The 24,191-nt window shown below is 41.0% G+C and overlaps 1 protein-coding gene across 3 annotated transcripts; it reads right to left on the reverse strand.

The window, feature by feature from the left end:
* Positions 1–549: 549 nt before the first annotated feature.
* PANX2 (pannexin 2) lies at positions 550–24,191 on the reverse strand. Of its 3 annotated transcripts, XM_053944133.1 has the most exons (5): positions 23,718–24,191; positions 23,047–23,337; positions 4,212–5,663; positions 3,172–3,245; positions 2,262–2,345 (listed from the first exon to the last, which is right to left on the reverse strand). In XM_053944133.1, exons 2-4 carry the CDS (start codon positions 23,270–23,272, stop codon positions 3,214–3,216), a joined length of 1,710 nt encoding a protein of 569 aa, XP_053800108.1. In that variant the 5' UTR covers positions 23,273–23,337; positions 23,718–24,191; the 3' UTR covers positions 2,262–2,345; positions 3,172–3,213. The 3 variants fall into 3 exon arrangements, with proteins under 3 accessions (XP_053800105.1, XP_053800107.1, XP_053800108.1); XM_053944130.1 differs by lacking the exon at positions 3,172–3,245 and having other exon boundaries at positions 550–2,345; XM_053944132.1 differs by lacking the exons at positions 3,172–3,245; positions 23,718–24,191 and having other exon boundaries at positions 550–2,345; positions 4,212–5,716; positions 23,047–23,136.

Here is a 24,191-nt window from a genome sequence, read left to right on the forward strand (position 1 = left end):
GGCACAGTCAGAAACAGGGCCAAAGAAGCAATCATGTCACTGGAAGGGGCCACAAACCATCAAAAGACACTCAAAGAAAACCCCTCCCTGGGGGAAGTACTGGGGCATTCCACATAAGCCTGAATGTATGTAAGCTGTTAAACTCTTTGTTGTGTGGGTGTTTTCCCCAAGAGATCAAGACTGCCAGGATGACTCCAACCATGGACATCAAAATTGCAACAATCAAGTCTTTTTGCTGAATCCACAGGCAGTGACATCTTTCCTCCCCACTATCTACTCTTGTCCTTTCCTTCTCTTTCTTTTTTCTTATATATTTTCTATGTCATACTTTTATAACTGTATAGAGAAGAACCAAAATGGCTATATACCTCCTTTCCAGTGCAACCAAATTGTTTTGAAACAAACTTGCCTCAAAAGATGTACACTGGTCATTCAGTGTCATTTCACTCTAATCCACCCCAAGGGATCTATTGACAAGAACTTCAGTTTCCCTGTATCAGAGGTGGGTTGTAACACTAATCTAGGAAGTAGTACACATTAAAATTTTCAGAATAATAAGCATTTATTTTCAGTACTATTTTCATTAACTATTGGTATAATATATCCATGTCTGAGGTAATAAATTAAAAATAAACTCAAGATTTCAGTCCCATATTTGTGCTGCATATTTTTTTCTACCATTATACATAATTTTGAAGCAAACACACACAGTCTGTAATTCTGAATGCAGCTAGGAATATTGTTTTACACAGTCACTTTTTGTTTCACTATAATTTTGCTGAGAATGGTTATTGCATGATACACTTTTAATAGACTTTTAGTTATACTAGAGTTTTCTATTAGATCACACATATTGTAATTATAGGAAGATGGGCATGAAGATGTGCTTTGAGCCAAGGATGGCAAATACTGAATCAGTGATAGCACATACTGCAGCATTATTGTCTGCCTTCACTAGAGCCCAGATCCAGCAAAGCCATTTCAGTGTGTGCTTAGTTTTAGACATGAGTCATTTCAGTGTCATCCATGGCCTTATTTTTTGCTGAATCAAGGACTAGCCAAATCTGTAGAACTGAATTAATAGACTTTAACTGTGTGTTACTTGAAAACAGGTTTGCTGGTTTCATATTTTGTAAGATATTTAGTAATGACCTCTGTAAGATTGTTTGTATCAGTGAAGCACCCATGAAAGTTTCTAACCTGGTTCATAAATACACTATGAAAAAATAAGCAGCTACAATGACTCTCTTCTACACATTTTGTTAAAAGTAACACCTGGTTTGAAAAGTTATTAAAGTAATTTTTTCCATGGTAAAATATATTTAAAAAAATAAACTCTTAATTTAATCATCTTCCATCAAACATATAAGCATGTTAAAGGGCGGGGCATAATTCAGGTATTTTCATTTATAAATGCAAGAGATTGAGTGTATCAATCTTTTGCACTTAAATGCTGGTGGTAGTACGGCCCTTTCAGCTAAGTTTTCATCAAGCCCAACATCAGTGAGCTAAATAAACAAACAAACACAAATTTTGCTTGCATATAACTTTTTCATAATCCTGAATTAAAAAAAAAATCCTCCCTGCTTAGAAAAGAACTCTTATTTAACTGCTGCCATAAAAATGTATACCTCACTTCCATGTTAAGTTTAATCAGTGATTCTGAATGCAAAGGATTTAAACACTCACTAAAATTGCTGTGGCATGCCATTAGACTCTTAATGTTCATAAATTGTGCTAATTCCCATTTAAATCAGGAAGCTATTGTTTAGAGTTAGAGCTAATGGTTGTCTTAGTGTTAAAGGTCTATTTCCACCAGATTTATTTTGCAAATGACTGACAGTGCTTATGATGTGATCCTGAAAAACCGTTTGGTGTTATTACCAGAAGCTATAGTCTGTGAGAAGACTCTCCATGCTCATGCAGTGAGTTGCATTGCTGGGGGACCATGGCCAGCACTGCTCCTGGGCCTGGCCGGGGCCCTCAGTACTCCACCGAGCTCACCATTGCCATCGGCTCGTCAAACGTCGCCAGCCTGATCTGCTTCGGGGTGGGGATGGAGAGCATCTCCCCAGGGTCAGTCGGTGAGTGAATCCCATTGTCCATCATGTTGGACACCTCCTCCTCATGGTCCTCGTACAGCGTGTTGATGTGCAGCAAAGGGTGGGCTGGGTTGCAGCTCAGTGCAGGGGTCGGCTCTGGCTTGACCTGGTTCAAAGCCATACTGGTGGCAGCAGCAGTGGTGGCTATATGGTTGTGGTTGCATGTGACAAAAGCCGCAGCAGCAGGCACAGTTCTGCATGTCTCAGATGAGTATAGGATCTCTTTTGCAGGATGAGGGGTGTCTACAAGAGAACAAAACAGACAGATAAAGGACAGGTAGTCTTTCACCATTCCAGTCCATCAGCGAGGAGTGTCCTGAACCAATAAAAGTCATTGGCAGTCTTGCCACTGATTTCAGTGGGATCAGAAGAGGATCCCAAACTGAATTTTCTTGGGACCCTTTGAGAAATCCAAACAGGACTGTTTCAAAACAACAGGGTTGTAAGCTCAGGGAAACAGGACAAACAAGAAGTGGGGTTTGTAAATCTCACTCTTTTTTAAGCATGCTCATGCTTCCTTATGTGAATGGTATTTTTGTAAAATGAAGAAAAGAAACAACTGAAAAGTATATTTATTCCCCTCTGGCCGGTGTTTTTTAAACAGTATGATTGAATGTTTTGACAAATGCAATGACTATTGAAATCCAAAGGATGGAATACAAAAGGCATTAATATTTTCAATAGGAAAAACTAGTGGTTACACATTGTAAGCCACTTGTCTTTAGAAAGAACTCAGCAATTTGTCATAAACTGAAGTCTCCAGAATTTGTAAGTCTGCCTTACCTGATGGACTTCAATGTAGGTCTAATTCAAAAACAAAGTTGAAAATTTTTAATGTGAATGGGGAGTCGCAGAGCCCCAAAACTCCAGTAATTATTTTTTGCCCTTAAATTATTCAATCACTAATTTAGATTAAGGTAATTGAACCAGAAAACCCCAGCAGTTTTGAGGAGTTGAAATCAGAGCAGGTGACTGGATAAAGAATGCTGTAGAATAGCTCACATGCACATTGGGGAGTTGGAGGACTCTAAGGAGCATAGGGATTTGGAAGTGACAGAAACTTTTATACCTCAAATCACTTCTTTGCTGGGCAGTGGGGTGACGGTAGAGGTCAGTCTGTCGAAGCCCAGAGGGAGGTCTTAGCTTGTAATGAGATGAGAGCCATTGCTTTAAGTACATACAGATTTTTCTGTAACTTCAACTGCATAGTGCTTCTTTCTTATGTCAGTAGCTTACAAAAATAAACAAGAAGATATCTGTCTATCAGTTTATTTACTGATCTATCACTTTTCTTAATGTTCAAATGGCTTTCCTCATCATCCTAGCCCCTAGCAATTATTGATATATTTGAAACACTCCCTTGAGTTAAGAAAGAGACAGGCTTTACAAGACAAACAGGGAACCAAGGTACAGAAAGAGCGTCTCCTGTGAGGCCATATGGGAAGGGAATGGCAGAAATCCTGAATCCCTGACCAGCACCCACACTTCAGAGCATCCATCCTCTGGTCCACATAAGACACAGGGCAATTTAAAGTGTGTGTGAAAAAGAATGTCAACAAACTGAGTTTTGATTTTCTAGGTGACAAACATATGACAACCCCTGAGAGATGGTAGTCTAAGAGATCTTTTTTCCACAGGCAGATTTAACTGCCATTAGTAGTCTCCCACACACCCCTAAGGGGCTATTACTGCTCAGGGTACTGGTCATCTACCACGGCAGTTTCCATATGACTTGAAAATAAGGCAGGTTTAAAACGTGCCAGGTGCTGGTGGAGCAGGAAGGGTATCATGGAAGCCAAACACTCCTCATTTCCTTGGCAAGGCATGACCACATTTGTAGTTGTGAAAACCTGCTTACATTTGAAACATTACCCACAGCAACAGCCTGCAGCCTGTTTTGTACAGCTCTACCTGTAATAATCCTTACCCTCTCTATAGTTGTCAAAGAGAGAGAACCTCTATTTCTGAGACCTGCAAACCTTGAGATTACTAGCTGTCCCCAAATCTAGCAAGGCAGGTCAAATAGTTTCAATAAACTCATGAGTTTCTTAAGATTGCTATGTAAATTATGGCCTGTGAAGGTGGTATGGGCATTATGGCATACTGTACCTTTGAGAGAGGAGGTAACATGCACTACAACATTCTCTTCCTGGTTTAAAAATCCACCCTCTTGGCTTTTTGATGTAGGCATCGAGGGGATGGCTTGAACCTCTGGTTTGGGTTTTTTGCTACTAAGTATATATGGATGAACATCCAAGGAAAAGTGCCGTGTGTGCTTTTTTTCACTGCTTGTGCTTGGGATGGCATTTGGCTCGCTCTTATGAGCGGACGATTGCTGAGAGGTTTTTGCAGCAGACTCCAACAACGGAGCTATAAGGCTGTCTGTCGCCGTTTTTCTCCGCACGGGCTTCGGTTTATCAGGCTTATGGTTCTCAACCTTCATAATGGCTAACTGCTCCTTGAATGGCTGGGGAAGGGGATTGGTAGTCGGGATCCATTTCATCTTCTTCCTTGGCCTCTTAATGATGAGCTGCTCATTAGCATCAATGTCTGCTGGATCAACACTTGGGTCTATGGTCTGAATCCCTGAATCACGCATGGTTGGAGTGGCATCGTGGTTGGACTGGGCCAATGCCGCGAGCAGCTGGCGTACCACATTGTCGTACATCAGATCGCTTTCATTTGTAATAAAATCCAGACGGTTCAATGATTTTATGTGGTCCCTATTTTCATTACAAAACATGGCCAAAATATTAATATCACAAAACTGGGACTTCTGCCACTGTTTCTTGGTCTTTATTCCAACTTTGTTCAGTTTATCAAATATGAAATTAGACTTGCGAAATATGAAGAGGTGAATCAAGTTGATGAGGATTATCAAGTTCATGAAGCAGAGGAGAACGATATCTACACCAGCAATAATCCGCTGGAGCTGGACAGATGGCAGTTTACAGTTCACTCGGATGTGCAATTTGGAGCTGCTCGTTTTGTCTGGAGGCTCACCTAGTGCACACGTAAATTCATTTTGCTTCTGTGTAGCATAGTAGGTGGATAAGTATGTGATTGGTATGATGCTTAAAAAGATGATGAACAGATGTCTTGCAAGATAAAGCTTAGCTAAAAAGTTACTTCGTCCTCTTCTTTCCAGATATTTCTCAAACAAGTTCTGCTCAGGGCTTTTTTCCTTCTCTGCATTCTCAATGATTTCTCTTTTCTCTCTCTCGGTTATCCCTGGGCCTTTGGACTGAATCTGTTTCTCTATTTTTGGTGCCCGCCCTTCAGCTGCACGGTGGTAGCAGTTATCAATCTCCTGAAGCAAAAAATTAAGCTCTGAAGTCAGTCGAGTGGAGGCCAGAAATTCCCAGCCCAGAGCTGGAATGTACATTATCCCAGCAAAAGCCAGCAGTGCATAAGGTAGGAACTTATGCTCAAACAAGGAGGGCCAGTGGCTGGCATCAACTCCTGGCAAGGCATCTTTTAATTCTGTCCAACAATATCCTCTGGCATACAAGGCTTGATCGCGGGTGAAGTTGTGTGGTGTGTAACAGTATATTGGCTCCTCTGTATAACAGAGAGAAAAGTCACTGCTGTGCATTTAACCTACAAAAGGAGCTCTGGAAAATAAACATTTCAAATTATATAAATTTTATTTTACTCTATTTTTACATGACCATTAAGCCCTCCACATATATTAGCCAGCTCAGGCTGCATGCATCCTCGCAAACCCTATGGCAAAACTATTTACCTGAAAGTTTTAGAATGAGCCTGAGTTAGAAATATCAGCAAGAAATACATATTTTGGTTTAATGACCTCTCTGAAAACAATATCCTAAGCAACTGTGACATGAACTCTGTAAAGCTAAAAGACCTGATATTCACTACAAAGCCAGTAGCTGAGAATGTTCCATGCAAATGCTGAAAATTAGATGAAATTTAAGGTTCATCCCAGCTAAGCATTCTTCTAGATAGAAAAAAGTTAGAAATAGCTTAAGGCAATGTTTTTAATAATTATTAACAAAGTCAACTCATTTGATATGGTAGAAAAAAATGAAACTTGAGACATACAAGGATTTAGTCAACTGTATCCCTCTCAGCTAATATTCTTGAATAAAAGTGTGACTGACCAGGACAGAATCTGGTGTGTTAACTATTTATCAGTATGAAAATTAAATTCTACATTTGAAACTGTAACTTTGGGTTTTTTACACAATGTCTAATTAAATGCAACTCGCCCTCAGATCATATTACGGAAGAAACAAATACTGGGGATCAAGAAAGAAATCAGACAAAGTAACAGGAGACAAAGTATAGCAATGATTTTTAAATTCACAGTGATGCAATTTTTCTCTCAGGAAATGTTTCAGTTGGAAACATGGAGGATGGGAGGGTTTGTCAAAGGAAATTACAGCACATACTTGTCTATTTTAACACTCCTTCTAAACATTTGTATTTTACCATCATGAACAGAATGTTGAGATAAGGGTGCTGACCCAGTAGGTAAATTATGTTCTTACATGATAATTTTTTTTTTCTAGCAGTACATGAAAGAAAGAGAGAAAAACTTGTAAAAGCTAAAGCAGCATTAATTTCCCAAAGAACAATGACCATTATGAAGACATCTTATTCAAAAAGGAAGACCATGTTTTAATGTTTTGACAGGTAGAACAAAGAGAATATATTTTACAGTATTCTGGTACACCTTTAGAAAACTTCCCAGAATGAGACCCATAGGAGGAAGCATGCTCTCTTGACTTAAGAATTGCTCAAGAACACAAGCCTGCTCTGGCTTCAGATCAAGAACAGCTCCCTGGAAGAGCATGGTGGCACTGTACTCTTTATAATAAAAATGAAAACAAAAAAATATCATATTGATAACAATAAATAGAATATTAAAAATAAAATAATCTTTCTGGCTTAAAAAATGACTCCTTACTTGACCAGTTACTTTTCACCTGTGAGCAAAGCAGAAGTTAGTTCTTTGGTGTGGAGGTATAAACCTCTTCTGTGACCTAGAGAGAATTAATACTACCAACTTAAACAGAGTTGACAGAATAAATGCTGCTACTCAAGACAACATGTAAAGTGAGTATGCCCTGCAAATACTTTAATATCAATTTTGAAGACTATTTTAAAATGATCTAACTTCAGTCTCAAAGGATAGCTTAAAGCACTTCCATTTCAACTATTTTTGTGTACTTACAGACATATGTAATAAGAAAAATGCTCATTGACTCCCTTGGTTTTGTAATTACATGGTCTCCTAACCCTACCCATGAAGGGATGCATACAAAAATTTAATCTCCTACTATCAAAGACCTATTGTAGAATTCCCTAGGAGACCAAACAGATTCCTGTGTAAAAATGTTCCCATGGGGTAAAAAAAGGAAAAGCAGAATGCTATGTTTCTCATAAGCAGAATTTTTTTTAATTGGGTATCCCTAAGCCCAGTAGAAGTTTCCAATATGAAACCAAGTTTTCTGTGGCATACATGAGTTCATTTATCCTAGGTCTCAACATCACAAATATTTGGGAAAACAGCAGCAAGTATTCCTACAAATCCATAAGGATTATTTTTTGATTCCTGCATCTGTTACTACTATCAAACAAACTGATTAGTTCTTTCAGGTCCCTTCACTGAGACACAAAAGCTAGGGTGACTTTTGCCAAAATCACATATATATACAACAACAATCCAGTATCTTTTTCCTTTATAAATTAAAAAAAGAGAAACAAATGAAAAAGTCTTAACACTTTACATTTACATTGGACAGATCACTGAGAGACTAACTGCACTCCATCCATTGCCACTGCTTTGGTGAAAAAAGTTTAAAGAGCTTCAGAACTCCAGTTTGGACTGACCAGCTGCATTACAGGCTGCAAAATGAGGCTGTCCCAAACAGTAGGAAAAGCAAACATCACGTGAGAGGAATTTTTTCTCTTTTCCTCTGTCATGTTTTTATCTGGCCCAATTGTCTGTGAGGCTGTAAAAGACCTCTAATTTATTTGGCCAGCTGAGCATGGTGTCCCACTCTTACTCAATGTTTGTACCTTGTTGCTACTAGTCTAGTATTTTCTTTGCATATTTGCAAAATTGGCATGATTTTCATTGTATGATGTGTAAATCCCAAGACCCTTCAAACAAAAATGAATCCTCTGTGGAGCCAGTGGGACTTCTGATAACTGATTGAAGTGAGAGCAGTGGGGTTCCAACACTACTTTATTCAAACAGTATTTTCTAATATGGAATGATAGAATTGCAGATTGGTTTGGGCTGGAAGGGATCTTAAAGATCATCTAGTCCCAGCTCCCCTGCCATGGGCAGGGACACCTTCCACTAGACCAGGCTACTCAAAACCCCAGCCAGCCTTGCCTTGAACACTTCCAGGGATGGGGCTGCCACAGCCTCTCTCAGCATTATCTTTGAGCTATATTTACTGTTAGAGAATGCCATAAATTTTGGTAAAGTTATTCCACAAGGATATTTAGCTTAACTCTCTCATCACAGGACTTGACTCACAAAGCATTGCATCAAACTTGGAAGCTCATTCCCCCAGGAAATGGTCCAGACAACTGAGAAGAGAGGAATTCCCTTCTGAAGTGATTCAAAGCAAAAGATTCATTTAGCTGTTGCCTGGACAAAGAACCTGCCTCTCTTCATTGACAAGAGGCTGCCAAGCAGGATCCATACCAGGTTTGGAGTTAGCTTTTGTGAATGTTACTTCTTAGACAGTGGCAACATTTAACCTGGCATTTAACAAACACCCTAAACGTGTTTGATCCAGGTATAGTAGGGTATGGGACTGTTTCTTCTCTACTGCAGCCTGTGTCCATCATTAATTAATGAAAAAGAAAAGTACCATGTCAATAACTAATCTTGTTATGAAAGTTGGCAGTGACGTATAGCTTAACTGCAGATCTGATGAGGACAGCAGAGGAACAAGTTGTTCTCACACATATAACTCACCTAGCTGTGAGACCTCTGCTTAATGCAGTTTCAAGAAGACACAGCAGATTTTTTTGTTTTGTTTTACAATGTCCTCCTGATAGGTAAGTAGCATTAAAAAAAGGTTGCAGTGATGTTAAAATCACAGCTCTGATGTTGGATTATGCAATATACAAAATGCACTTTCTTTTAACTTTATATTCATAAATACAGAAAGTTTCTATTGATACTCTTCTTTCATCCTGAAAATTGTTATGCAGTTTGTGAAGGTCCTTTTTCATACAGCCATTCCAGCCATCATGAAATACAGCTTCTTCCTGAAACACCACAGTTTAATTGTGTACGGCAGTGAAGTAAAGTGTTGTAAAGAAAAATTTTTAAAACCTTAGGGAGCATTATTATATATAGGCTGAGTGGATTGGTCATCCTCTCAATGTTATCTGGTCTAAAGCCCATAAAAATAATCTGTCTCTCTGCTCCTTGAAAGATATATTCCTAATAGTTACTACATTAAAAAAAAGGCTTTGATGGTAATATGTGATGTTTTTTTCACAATAACATAAGCCTAAACATGCATGCTAAGAAGCTTCATTTCCCTGTTTTCAACATGTCAGATGTTTTCAGCAATTGTACATAAATACATTTTATCCTGCTCAGTATGCACCTAAGTAGCTTCTAGAAATCTGCAGAACTGTCCTCTAGGATAAGGTATGAGAGAGATCTGACTGCATTTTTCAGACATGCAATCAAGATGAAATAAATAACACAGAATTACTTAGTTTTCTATATAACTGATTGTGTTATGCCACTTGAGAAATTAAAATCCCTTGGCAGCTAAGTTTTTTCACATGCTCAATTCTGCAACATCTCACCCTATCCCATCATTTTTAGCATTTCTGAAATGGAGAGAAGTGACTTGAGGGAGGTCTTGTGGTACAGGAGTCGTACCTCAGGGGAATGAAAGTGCATGGCTGCAGAAGACACTCAAGGTAGGGAGAGGGATAAAGGAAGGGGTTGTGCTCAAAAAAACTCTTTAGAAAGAATCCGGACAGTATGGAAAGGAGTGAAGTGAAAGTACTGAAGCTAGGAGCTGTCAAGTCTGCTGCTTTTACAAAAGGCTTGGAGAAATGCTTGGGGGCTTCCTGCAGGCACACGCTCCCACTCCTACTGTTCCTAATCCAAGGTCAGCCACCTCCTTTCAGTGATTTCCCAACCTCTGTATACTTTAATATATATTCAACTTTGAGAGCTTTGAGAGTTAAATATATATTAATTCAGAGTTAAATAGTATTAATTGAGAGTTAAATATATATTAATTCAGGGCCTCTCTTTGAGAGAGAGGCCCTGAATTAAACACCATTTTTTCAGGCTGCAAGTGCTAGGCATGAAAATATGTTAGAAAAATAAATCTCCTGCTAAATTTCAAACTGGAGTTATAATACTCCAGGTTCTGGATTCCTCAGGAAAGGGGCCAGAATGCTAAGGTTTGGGGTTGGAACCCTTGTAAAACTTCCTACTACAGAAATGAATCTCAGACGCGGAAATGGAGTTACCAGAGGAAAAATGTCATGACTGCATTTCCTAAACCATTTCCTGAAATTATACCCCAATGCAAAATCATAGAAATGCTGAGTCCCACATCCCAGTCAATGCAGAGTCAGGACTGATTTCACACCACCTTGATTAGGGCTTTGTCAGTCTGAAAACCTCCAAAGACAGAGGCTACTCAACCTGCCTCTGCATCCTGCTCAGGCAGGGACAATGCTTCATTGTCCTCAAAGTGAATTTTCATCTTCTTTAGGTCATGTCCAGCAAGAATGGCTGATCCCTGCAGCAGTATTTTTTTTAAATTTTTGAGAAACAGCCATTTCAAAAAATGAATGTAATGGCCAGTTGCATTAAGAACACATCCAGTAAAATACATCTAGAAGGCTATCACAGACATACATGTGGCTGGAGCTCAGGCCTCAGGATTGCATCTCAACAGAAGGAAGAGATGCCAGAAGCACAGCTCACCAAGGAGGCTGTGTGCGTGTGCATACACGTGTGCATCTATTTGCCCATCTATAACAAGAAACACTTTGCAAGAAATGTGGCCTAAAATGACACTGTCAAGAAGATACAGTGAAACTGCAGATACACATCACCCTCCATTGTCTACTCAAAGTTAAGATTTTACAAGTCTTCCTGGGAAAGTGAGTGAATTGCATCTAACACACTCAGCACTTACAAATAAAGGTGACAGTGACAATCTCTTAGCATTCAATGCTGTAAAAAGTCAGACCTGCTTCTGAAAAGACTTAAGCAACTGCATGCATTGGGCATTTCTGTTAAGTTGATGTGATTACTCACAGTGCATAAAATCTGGCATATGCATCTCTCTTTGAAGAGCTGATGCTGTAGTTATAAAGCTTCTAAAATATTATTATAAGCAAAAGTTATTTAAATAAATGTGGACAACACATTTATAGTGCTTTGGTAGGCATTACAAAAAAAATGAAAATATTAATAATAAACAGCATATGCTCCTACATAACTGGGCAAATGATTTTTCATACCTGCTGCATTCCCAGTAGAATAAAGTATATTTGTCAAAATATAAACCATGTAACAAATTGTAAATGCCTCCTGTGACCTCCAGCTTTTAGAATTTACTCCAGAAAAAGAAATCACACTTCATTAATCTTCCCACTGAAATGCATTATTTAGCATTCCAGTGCAATAATTGAGTAAAGCAAAAGAAACAGTACAATTTTCCAACAGCAGACAGAAAAAAAATGAAACAGTTTTGAGAAAATATAATACAGAAATGTAAAAAAATATGAAAATTCTTGCAAAGCAAAAAATTTAATTCAAGGCAAAGGTAAGTATGCCTCTTGTGTGAAGATTTCTTCAAGGATCTAGTTACCATTCAGCATGACTGCCACTACCCCACACAGGGTGCAGGCAGCAGAACTGGTGATTAGGTGCTGCTGAACAGCCTGGATCTCCCAGCCTCTGGACAAGTGCCTAAACACTCTTGCTGGAGACCCAAGCTAAGTATCAGGTAAGTAAGTATATTGATAACTATACTTACTGAGTAAAATATACTGCAGACTCACACTAGCCTAGTGCTTCGTAGCAACTCGTATTCTGCCCTCTTGAAGAGAGCTCTAAATCATCCTCATTCCTGTGCCCAACCAGCCTCTGAAGATAAGCTGGCAATCCAGTCAAGATCTCTGAAACACTCCTGGTGCAGTCCACTCCACTTGTCTCCAAGGAGAAATTCAATATTTAGGTAGAATCTCTGAATCTCCCTGCTCATCATTTCCCAGTACACACATTTCTAATACACAAAATAAATTAGAAACTCCCTGAATTCAGCAACAAATGCCAATATTTAACAAAGGTATTCCTTATCATACTGCTTTGTGGCACATACATGTAAGCAATCTGACATACATGCCTCATTCATCTTGGGTACTAAAAGGATTGCACAAGAAAGCAGGTAGCAAACTGTTTATTTTTAGAAACAGAAATAATTTATTTAGTACTTTTTCAGCAATTTTTAAACGGAAAAGAAGAAATGTCCTGGATCGTCTTCTCTCTGGAAAAAATGAATAAAGACATTTAGGTTACTGAGGTTGAAAATGTAGTCTAAGAAAGTAAAATATTATCTAAACAGTATACATGTCTTCCATCCCAGTCACACAGCCCACAAGGAATATGTAATTCTGCTTCAAATGATTTTAACAAATTCTAGCTAATACCCAAATTAACTGTCAGCAAAAGGAAAAATTCAATTTAACTAGTTTATTTCAAATACTTTATTTAAAGGATATTTAAAGGTTAGAAATTAGTACAGTGTAAGGATGGATCCCTGAAAATAATTTTGTGTGTCATACAGTCCTATTTAACTCACTGAGTTTACTCATATAAATGAGAAAAAAAAATCCATCAAACTAAGCCTTAACTTAGCAAGCTAGTTATGAAGAATTACTAGTTTTACAGAAAAAGAAGACAATACCTTTACCTTTCTTAGGGAATATTCTTTCCAGTCTGAATACAAGTTCCATGCCCATGAAGTCCTCCTAAGGTACAAATTTCTCCATGATCAGCAAGGCCAGGTAAGCCTTTTTTGCCCAATCTCTGAAACCACTTGTCCTGTTTAAGAAAAAAATCTTGAAAAGAAAGTCCCTAAAAAATGAGACAGGAAACCACTGCTGCTATTAAGTTTTATTGACCTATACTCTGTAAGGATTAGTCATAATGAATGAGATGTAGATAAGCAATTTCAAAGATTGATTGGCAATGGATCACCCACAAGGGTAACTGAAGTGCAAGGGTAGCAGCAGGTCTCCCTGTATTTCCAATTTGGGTCTTTTTTGCCTTGCAGGACTGCTGCTTGAGCTGCAGTAGAATCTGCAGAATCAATGGATCTGTAGAATCAATGAATTAACAATGCACTTTCCTAATGTATATATGAATTTACAGAACCATATTTCCTGTATGTAATAAGCACTGGCTCTTTTAAAAGTAGCTGGTACGCTCACCCTTACTGACCATTTGAGGCTTAAGGCTTTGTACACCTGCCCAGGTTAGTCAGGAAAAACAGACACCTACTCCTACTTGTCTGGTGTGTTGGAAATAGCAACTGTTACGAGGAAGGTGCAGAAACACTTCGATGAAATCCCTTAGGCTGCTCCTATACAGGAATGCATCCTCAATAATGAGCTGCCCTCTACCATGTGGTGGCCATGCAGCAAGGTGCTAAAGTCACTGAAAAGAGAGCTTATTTATAGTGACTGGACTATTGATTCCAAGATTTGAGAGAAGGTTAGATCTGAATTTAAAGGAATGTCTTAATCTAAAAATAATTAACGAAATTCAGCCATGCAGTCAGTCCTACAAAAGAGATCTGAATAACGTTTACTTCTAAAATTAGTGCTTACATGAGGAGGTGAGTGGAATTTCAGTGATGTGGAATTTCAGATCTTCTACACAGGAGAAGTAGTAAGGTGTGAAAATAATATTTTAATGTTTTGCAAAGGTCAAAAACCGCTAGGGATGGAACCCCAAAGCAACTACATGCACTCAGACAGTATGGTAACGTGGACTGCAGTAACACCTGAAGTACACTGCAAGAATAAATGCTGAAATGAAATGAATAATGAAAATCCAGTGGAACTTATGATACATGAACCATGGTGGCTTCTTAAATCGAGGATCAAGTACAAAATCCAACCACAGGAAGCAACAGAAAATAGCACATTTGTTCTATTGCATTATTATTATTTAATAACTAGAAATTAAAAAGATGGCTTGTATTAAGTACCTCTTGGCATAAACACAGCACCCAGAGAAGTTGATATTGAAAAAGAAGAAAAGGGCCAACAGTTAGCTCATTAGGTAATAACATTATTTTAGTAACATAGTATTTAGAGGGCAGAGATGGCTGGTCTAATGCTTTTGGGAAACTGGTTCCTCCATGTGTACAGAAATTGGGTTTTGTGAAGTATCAGAACTGTTTTAATTCATCACAGAAGAGACAGAACAATCCGCCACCCGAGGCTCCCAAGGTCTCTGCCACTTCCAGTGTGGAGGTCTCCTGACCTCCTGAAGAAAACACGGATCTCACACAATCTCACAGAAGATAAGGTACCTCAACCTCAAAATGTGAAATAATTACTTCATCAGAAAACTAAAATGCTCCAGAAACAGACACTGAGCTCTGAGCTGCAAAAACCACACCACACATCTCAGCACCTGGCTGCAGGATTACTCCATGAACTTTGAGTCTGCATGATAGGCTTGGTGCCACTAAATAAAAACAAACAAAGCTTGCTATCATAGTGAACAGCTGCACTTCCCCATTCAAATGCAAGAGTATAATACATGACTGGGACAAAACCCCCAGTGATGTAAATTTTCATCCTGATTTCAGTGTTTTTCTTAGAGTAAATCCTGTATCATGTGAAAAAGAAGAAATTTACAAGAGCTATGCCAGTCCACTGTGAAATTATTCATCTTTTGTAATTAAACATATACACGTAATGAGGGTGTCCACTGCAGCTATTTTTAATACTGAGAGGACCCAAGGAACTCAGTGATGATGCAGATTCTTCCTGAAGACTTTTATAGATGTAAGAAACCACACAAGCTGAAGTTTCCTCTACATCATGGATACATGATTTCTATCTAGTTTAGAGACAACAAAGAGCCTCAAATAATTCAGGGCAGCTTTGAAAAACAGTCTTGACCTTACTCTTTATTTATTCACAAGGCTTCCTTCTACCAAAGATGAATAAATTAAGTAGCTCTTAAGCAAAAATATTTTTGACCATCTGTTCAAATCTGTGGGTTATCTGAAAGCATGTAGTAAGCTAAAATTCATCCGTATTTTGGACCTCTTCCCACATATGACACTTGAAAAAATGAAGGGGTTAATAATGCAAACAGGTCTGTAGGAATTCCCTTTTGGTCCCCTCTGAGCACGGGCTGGGGATCCTACATGGACACAGGTAAAAGACGAAAGGCGCTCTTCTCCTCAGGACCAAATCCTGTTTATTGTCTGGAGCCACCTCAGATCCAGGTGACACCTCAGGGGTAACAGAGGCCGAGGCGGCTGGTGACGTCCAGAAGAAGAAGAGCGCGAGTGTGTCCTCCCGGGGGGTTTTGAGCCCAGGGAAAAATGGGTGGGGCAGAACCAAGGGGCCACATCCAATGGGACACAGGTGAGGAGAAGGGGAGGGGGGAGCAGGTCAGGGAGAGCCCATCACACCTGAGGCTTGGGGGGGGAGGGGAAAGGTGTGTGGAATAGACCAATGTGACATAGTGCAATAGAAAAACTACCCAGTGCAAGTTCCCAATCACCCAGTGCAAAACAACTAAATAACTATTTAGTGCATCACAACACAAGTCATTAAAGACATGATTAAAAAATGATGATGTATGTGTATTGATGAAGTCTGAGAAATGGAATTTATGACGGAAAAAATATCTGCAGTCCCTAGGAACTGCAGTGGAATGATGCATGGCTCATGCATTTCCTCAAGAATACAGTTCTATTCACCTTTCATCTGTGTAACTGCAAATCCTTAAATGATCAGAACTCATGGAGTCCCAGCTAGTTTATCTTGTGCACATCTCGAGTTTGTGTGTGTGTAAAGGGCCCTTAAATTCTCTTTTCTCTGCTAATATCACCTCAGAAACAATTTCTGCACTGGTGTCATCAGTTTGTCATACACTAAACAATCTGGCTCTATACTCTTAGCACTAACAAAGTCACTTGGGAAAATGCCATCTTCACTTTCTTTAAGTGCAGTTGGAGAGAAAAGATTGAAAGTAAGATCAAAAGCCATCTATTAGGTAAGTCAGCTAAATAAGCATATGTAATTATCCTGACACAATTCAAAACAGAAATACAAATTAGAAAAGTGACCAGAAAAACAAAATAAAACTCCATCTCATAAGATAAAAATATATATATATACTATTTCAAACATACTGTAGGGTGAAAACTGAAAAAGACATTGAACTCATGTGTATACTGTATTACACAGTAATGTAAGCATTGCTTATACAAATTATTACAAATCAGAAAATAAAACACAAAACCTTGAACTGACACTTCAGCCATTAAACACTGTTTCCTTCCATTGCTTTCTTATGAAAATTTTCTAGCAGAAGGATGGTAGAGGGCTGAACTAGACAACTGCTAAGAGACACAGAAATACAGTATTTTTGAGCAACCTCTTTTGTATTTTGTAGGCACTGTTTTAAGAACCTAGCATGAAAACCAATGCCAAAGCTTGGCTTTTGACTAAAGTATAAAAATCAACTGGATGAATGCTTTGCTTTATTTTAATAAAGTACCGGCATTTAACAGCTTGGGTTGGAAAAGCAAACATGACTGCAATATGGAAAGAGTAATTCACTGTGAATAGAGAGTATGAGGCACTGTACAAGAGGGATATGACTTAGCAATACTATTACAACATCAGCTTGGAAGCCAAAATATTTCAATATTGTGAAGATAACAAAACCAGCAAAGTAATTTCCTTTGGAACCAACCACTCTCTGGTCCCTTACGGAGAGAACTTCCCACAGACATTACTGATGGGGTTGCTTCTCAACCCAGCACAACACTGGAATATTTAAACCACTCACTAAAACCATTAAGTGATACAAAAGAACTAAGCAGCACATCATGAAAGCCAAGTGTCTCTGTATCTACTGGATTATAGAAGAGAGTCCTGAAAGTTCAGCAAATGCCATGAGACACTCAATACCAAAGGCTGCCACCTGCTGCTGTAGCACCATTGCCAGTCATGGAGGAGAGGATACAGCATGTGTCCTACAGACACAGCAGCATCCTACTTGTGGCTGCAGCTTGTGTGTACTGATACTATGGCAAAACCAGGGAGAGTGAAGGATAAAAAACATGGAACATCAAACAGACCCACCTCAAACTGGCAATCTAATACTCCACATTCTGTGCATTTTGGAAAGGAAATGAAAATGGAAAGGCTGATGGACTAATCTTGTTTATCTATAGCTATACCATTCCAGACTGACCATGCCTTGACAAGAGATACTGAAACTTTATAACTAAAAACCACTTCTGAAAACCAACACAGACTCAGCTGGACCAAAACTATGTACCTTAAATCCTTACCTTCTAAAATTTAATTAAGTTTCGTGTATTACCATTTCTTTCACTAAATATTAACCTAAGGCTGACTTAGGTTAACAAAGAAACACTTCCAATAAAAAGAATCCCAAAACTTTTATCATAGGAAAGGGAACAATCCAGCAGGCTTCAATGCAGCTAAAATGGAAACACAAAAGTGACAACCTATACTAACAGACAAAATTTGCTTTACCACCAGGCAGTACCTGGTATAGTCACCTATTCATACACTGGGACAGCACAGTGCTATCAAATCTGAGCTGGTTGTGTTGAGCTTCATACTGGTTGTATTTTATTTCTAGTTTGCACAAGAATAACTAACTGCTAGGAAATAAAAAGCTCAGTATGAGAAATCCAACTTTCAGAGAGTCAAATGCAAGCATGGATCTCTGCAAAGCACTGCATACACATCTGCATGAGTCCTCCAGAAGATGCCTAGGACTATATAGGATGGGGGTTATGTGACTGTTCTGACAGAATTTCAAACACATTTGCTCTCATATTTAAATAAAAAATGTAGTCGTTATCTTTAAAGCAATTTTCAAACAAAACCAGAGCAAACCAAAGTTCCCTTGGGACCACTCACTGCACGCATTGTTACCTCAACAAAGACACTGCTATTGGAGAGGTTTCCTTCAGCCTATGCTGCCTTCTGGGAGCCCTCTGACTCCGGGAAACCAGAAAACTCATAATTAAATACAGATACCATCCACTAGGTGACAGAAAAATGCCTCAAAACTTTTATTATCCTCAAGGTCATCATACATTGGCCTCTAAATAGAGAATATGCCAGTTTTATATGAAGTCCATTCATGGTTGAGTTTTAGAGAAATAATATTCTTTCTTCTTTTGTAGTGCTCATGTGGGCTTTCTTTGTGTTGGGTAGCTGAATATCGCTCTTAGATGACTTTATGATGATCTTACGCTCAGTAAAAATATGGCTCATGGATTTATTTTAACTTTCTAGCGGTGGAATCAGACTGGTTTGCTTGAAAAACAAAGGAGAATTAGGAGACTCAGAAATTACACTGTAGGAGGTTAGCTACATGACTTTCTTTCCTCCTGTGAAAAACCTTTAGGAAGTGGGGGCCAGTGCAAGAATCATATCTTCAGCCATTTGAGTGAACTCTTGTCCCCATTGAAATCAATGGTCAAGCTCTTACTGCCTCCTTTGCAGCCTGATTTAACTTTCAGGAGCACATCCTAGTAGTGTGTCTGCCCTTTGCCTTCCTCCTGCAGAGAGCTCAATTTCACCCAAAATGCACTGCCATCTCGTAATGAAGTATGGAAACAAAACCTTATCTCCCAATACATTTTAGCTATGTTACAGATTGATTTATAAAGCAAAAGCACACCAGGGATGACAACTCCCCTTTCCACCTCGAGCCACTGTAAGGACACCAAGCATCCAGGGCTGCACAACATGGGGCGTGGCCAGCAGGCTGAGAGCCCTCTTCTCTACTCTCATGAGACTCCACGTGCAGTACTGCACCCAGCTCAGGAGCCCTCTGCACAGGAAACATCTGCCCGAGTAAGACCAGACGGACCATGAAGATGATCAGAGGGATGGAGAACTTCTATGGCTGGCTGAGAGAATTGGAGTTGTCCAGCCTGGAAAAGAGAAGATTCCAGGAAGACCATACTGAGGCCTTTCAGTACTTAAAGGAGGTATTTGAGAATGATGGGGGCAGACTTTTAGCAGGGCCTGTATCTCAGGACAATGGTTTCAAACTGGAGAAGGGTAGCTCTACACTGAACACAAGGAAGGAATTCTTTACTGTGAGGGTGGTGAGGCACTGGAACAGATTGTCCAGAGAAGTTGTGGATGTCCCATCTCTTCAAGGAACTGTTCAAGGCCAGGCTGGACAGGGCTTTGAGTAGCCTGGTCTAATGGAAGGCATCCATGTCTGTGGCAGGGAGTTGGAATATATGATCTTTAAAGCACCTTCCAACCCAAACCATTCTATGACCATTCTATGATACATGTAATAGAAGCAAAGCACAATATCTAATTTAAAGTCTTTTATAACACATTAAGTTCAGATGAATTGTGATTTTTTCATAATATTGGCATAGTATCTCCTAAACAATTAGGTCTTGCCTCATGCTACTAAAACAGTAATTTGTCATTTAATTACTTAAAAGAAATGTAAAGATCAGAACATTCCAATTCAAGGGCAAACAAATCACTTACATGAAGAGCACATGCATTTACCTAAACAATGACTTTGCCCATGGCACTAAAACAACATAATCAACTAAGTAGCTTTATCTGCAGCAACAGGCAAAATAGAATATACAATACATTATACTACAGACATAATGATTTTTAAGGTTGTCAATTACAATCTTTTAAATAAACACCATGCTCTTTTTTTGTCCTCTGTTGTAGGGCTGAACTTTGCTTTCATACGTGCTTCCTTGCAGGCTCTGGCCCCAGAAGACTTACTACTGCTTGGGGACTCCCAGGCTTCCCATGATGATGGGGTGCCTTCTGCACACCCCCAGGGCAGGACACCCACCCTGCCTGACCAATTCTCACTAGAGTTGTTGGACAGACTGTACAGTTGGTCTTGATTTTCAGTTACACTTTGCACACACACAAACTAGATAAGTGGCTCTATCTCCTCTACCCACTGATCATGAGGGTTCTTCCAATCCTCAGCAAAAAAATTTTGTGAGAAACCACTGCTTTTAGACAACTACATTTTCATGTCTCGAGTGCACACACCATTGTTCCAAAAGCTTTACCAATACTGATTAAGTAAGATGGTATAGACCCCAGAAAAGGGGCTTGTTTTCAGTTTAGTGGCATGGTGGTATCTTCACATAGCTTGCACTGGATATCATTAACAGAGTGAGGAATAATGGCAGGTATCAGATAAGCCCACAAGGGCCCAAAGCAAAGTTTGGGAAGCTATTATGATATTCACAACCAAACAGCAATAGGTACCTTACTCAATTTCATCAGCAAAGTTTGTACTTGCATAGCTACTATTTAAATTGCACAGAAGAAGCAGTATCCAAAGCAAACAAGATATTTTTCAAGATTGGTGACAGTGTATGGGTGAAACAACACAAACTGTAGAATCAGTAGTAAGCATGAATCCAGCTGAACTACTGTTATTACCAGGGTCAATATCTCTGGACATGCCTGACTTAGCAAAGAAGTCTGAGTAAATACTATTTCATTAAAAGAGGAACATCTGATTAAGATCATATTAAAATTAATCTAAGTTTTGCTCTTGAACTCTGTGGAAGGAGAATTGAATTCACTAACCTGGAACTCTTCAACTCAAGCTTAAAAAAATATCTATTTAGTTTTATTAGATACTTAGACTTTTCCTATTACATTCTCTTGCATGATTTTTTCCTTTTCCCATATTATTTTTCTAACTGCAGACCATCTGAACAAACATGACATCATATGAGAGAAGAACATTATCCCATGTTTTCCCAGAGATGTAAGGGTGTTTTCTGTGTTACCTTATATGTTTTGTCCTGGCAGGACACAATAGGCTACTGCTCTCTATCTTACTGGGTTAAATCAGCATACACAGCCCATAAGTAGACATAAGTGACATTGCTTTTAGTCCTTCTGAAAAACAAATCTGGAACACAACTAGATAATTGAGCCTAGATAATAGTCTTCCACAGCACAAAATAAACTTAGCAGAAATATAGGCAGATGTGAGCAAATTCAATAGCCCCTCTTTCTTCTGTATGTGTTGGACTACAGTTTAGCCTTGCAGAGGGACATCCACTGCATAAATCTGAGTCTCAGACTTGATACTTCTCTATGATCTGCAGCCTCAGGTGACTTCTTCATATGGAGCAACAGTGCCTGTCTGACCAAGCAGAGAGGCTTCAAGGGGCTTCTGCTAGCAATCTTGCACTATATCAAGGAACACACATGAAAGGGGCATGACCCTGCCTGCATCCAAGGCTGTCTTCAGGCCTACTGAGCTTCCAATCTGTACATCTCAAACAGTATGAAAGCATATATGTAAGCATGCACTCTCGTGAGCTGCTGTAGGATTGCCTTTTTATTAGCTTAGTTCTCTGCAGAGGAAGTGATCACAAAACTTTTGCATCCCACAGAGGATCCTTAAAGGTGACCTTGAAACCTGTCTTTCAGTTACTATGAAGAGCCAGTTTTCATGTACCCTGTAAACATGGTTTCTCCAAGATACCTCCAGAAGAACATCCAAAAGATGAGGTTCTAATTAACTGTGGCTGAAGATTTTGAGCTATATAACTATTTTTTTTAAAAATTTGAGGTAGATTGAAAAAAGTTTGAAATATAATTAAGAAAAATCTTCAGACTCCATTTGCAAGCAGTTATACTTCTAGGTGATTTAACTTTACCTCATAATGAAAACAAGTATTAAGATCTGGAAGTCAATCCCAAAGCAGCATGCAAAGCAAGAGCCTGATCCTGGTATGTTTAAACTGGTTAACTACAGCCAATTCTCACCAACCTCACAAGCTACTGCCAGGTCAGTCCTGCATATTAAAGCACTAAAGCACTAATAATTTCCCATGGATTTTCAGTATGGAGCTTCATGCACTGGCAGCTACACTCATCAAGCCTACAATACAATCTCGTTCACAGCAAAACAATGTTTACACATATGTTAGTAGCCCAAAAGGTGTCATAACAGTTTACTGGATCAGTAATTTTCAAGGCTCACCAAAACTTGACCTTCTGAGACTAGTGGTGATGGGCACTCAAACCAGGCTTTTAAACTGTTACCAGTTTATGCCAGATGACCCTCAGCAGAAACATACCAGTGATTTCCACTGTCACAATCTGGCAAAACGCACTGCATGGGGTTCCATATATAGTATCAGTCTCCACGAAAGCATCAGCCTCTCCCTGGTAGGCCAGTTAACACTCACGCTGTAGACGCCTGAAGTAACATCAGGACAATGCTTGACATCAACCAGGGTCCAGCTCACGACCTGTCCAGGATTTACCTCGAGCATTAACCTGCTCTGTCACCCACGCCAGCTCTCACCTGCTGCTGGGCAATGGACACCTCCCCACCCCTCGCCTGCCAGCCAAGGCAAGAGGCAGCAGCTGTGCCCGTCAGGGACCGGCCCGGACGGCGACACCACTCCCCTGCCCACCAAGGTAACACCACTGTCCTGCCCGCCACGACGAGGGGCAGCGGCCCCCCCCCCGGGCACAAGTGGCTCTTAGGCAGTGGCCGCTGCCGCCCTGCCGCTGTCCCCACCCGCCAAGGCGAGGCTGGCTGGTATCTCAGCACCAGTGGTCTCGTTCAACATGCACTGGGACACGACCCTGCCCGTCCTGCCGCCCTTACCGGCAAAGTTCTTGGTGAAGACGAGGGTGACGAGGAGGATGGGGATGAGGACGGTCCCGATGGTGACCACGCGGTCGAAGGGCAGCTCCAGCTTCAGCTGGAGCAGCAGAGCCGCCAGCGCGCCCGCCTTGTCATCCTGCTGCCCCGGCAGGATGAGCTCCTTCAGCTTCTCGCCCGCCAGCAGCGCCGTGGCCATGTCGGGGTGGTTATCGATGATGTGTTGCATAAGCAGCGGCGGCGGGCGGCCTCACGCCGCCGGGCTTCCCCGGGGACGGGCGGCGCCCGCCCGGCCTGCGGGGACAACACCGACAGCGGTGACGGCGGGGCCGCGGCCGGGCCGCGCTGCCGCAGCGGCACCGTGCGCTCCCCCGGCCCCGCCGCCCAGCGCGCAGCCCCCGCCGGCCCGGGCAGCGCGGTACGGGCGGAGCGGGCGGCCGCGACCCCGGCGGCAGCGGCCGTGCGGCGCCCGACAGCCTCCTGCTGCCCGCAGCCGTGCGGAGCCGGATCACGAGAGGCGGGCGGCGACACGAGATGCCCGGTGACAGCTGTGCCATTAAGCGCTGCCTCTGCTTCGCAACCCGTGCTGTACAACACAGAGGCGCAGCAGCCATGCAACCAGGCAGACCGGAGCCGCCTCCCGAAGTGCTGCAGACAAGGAAGGGGGCATTTACCTGGCAACTTCGGTTCCCTCGGCTCCCGGGGGATGGTGAACAAAACCGACGGCCGGTACAGACGAGCAGAAGCCAAAAATAAACTTACACTGGACCTTCCTGCCGAAAAATGGTGCCTGCACCACCACAAGTAATGAAATCGCTCCGGTTTCGGAGCGAGAGGTGGATGATGTGCTGATGCTCGTTACAGCAGCGGGCGGCTGGCGCTCGCATAGAAATGCCCGCCTGCACCGAACAGCGATAGCGTGCGGAGCAGTTCAAGAAGGGGCTCGCAGCCGTGGGGAGGAGGAAGAGGAGGAGGCAAGAGCAGCCCGGAATGAACTGCGGGAACGCAGAGGTCCTTTATGGCATCCCAGCGAACAGCTGGAGCCTGCGGAGCCGGGCGCGGCCGCAGCAGGGCGGCCGGGAGCGGCGCGGCCGCAGCAGCCGGTGCGGCACAGCCCATGCGGGGCTCCGAGCGCAACACGTCGCGGC

Source organism: Vidua chalybeata, chromosome 5 (assembly GCF_026979565.1).
Source record: "Vidua chalybeata isolate OUT-0048 chromosome 5, bVidCha1 merged haplotype, whole genome shotgun sequence".
Taxonomy (NCBI): domain Eukaryota; kingdom Metazoa; phylum Chordata; class Aves; order Passeriformes; family Viduidae; genus Vidua; species Vidua chalybeata.

Coding starts and splice junctions, on each gene's coding strand:
- PANX2 (XM_053944130.1), bottom strand. CDS start 23,272: ATGCAACACATCATCGATAACCACCCCGACATGGCCACGGCGCTGCTG. Junction 5,664..23,046: donor CTTCACCAAGAACTTTGCCG/GTAAGGGCGGCA, acceptor TCTGTTATACAG/AGGAGCCAATATACTGTTAC. Junction 2,346..4,211: donor TGTTACCTCCTCTCTCAAAG/GTACAGTATGCC, acceptor GTTCTCTTGTAG/ACACCCCTCATCCTGCAAAA.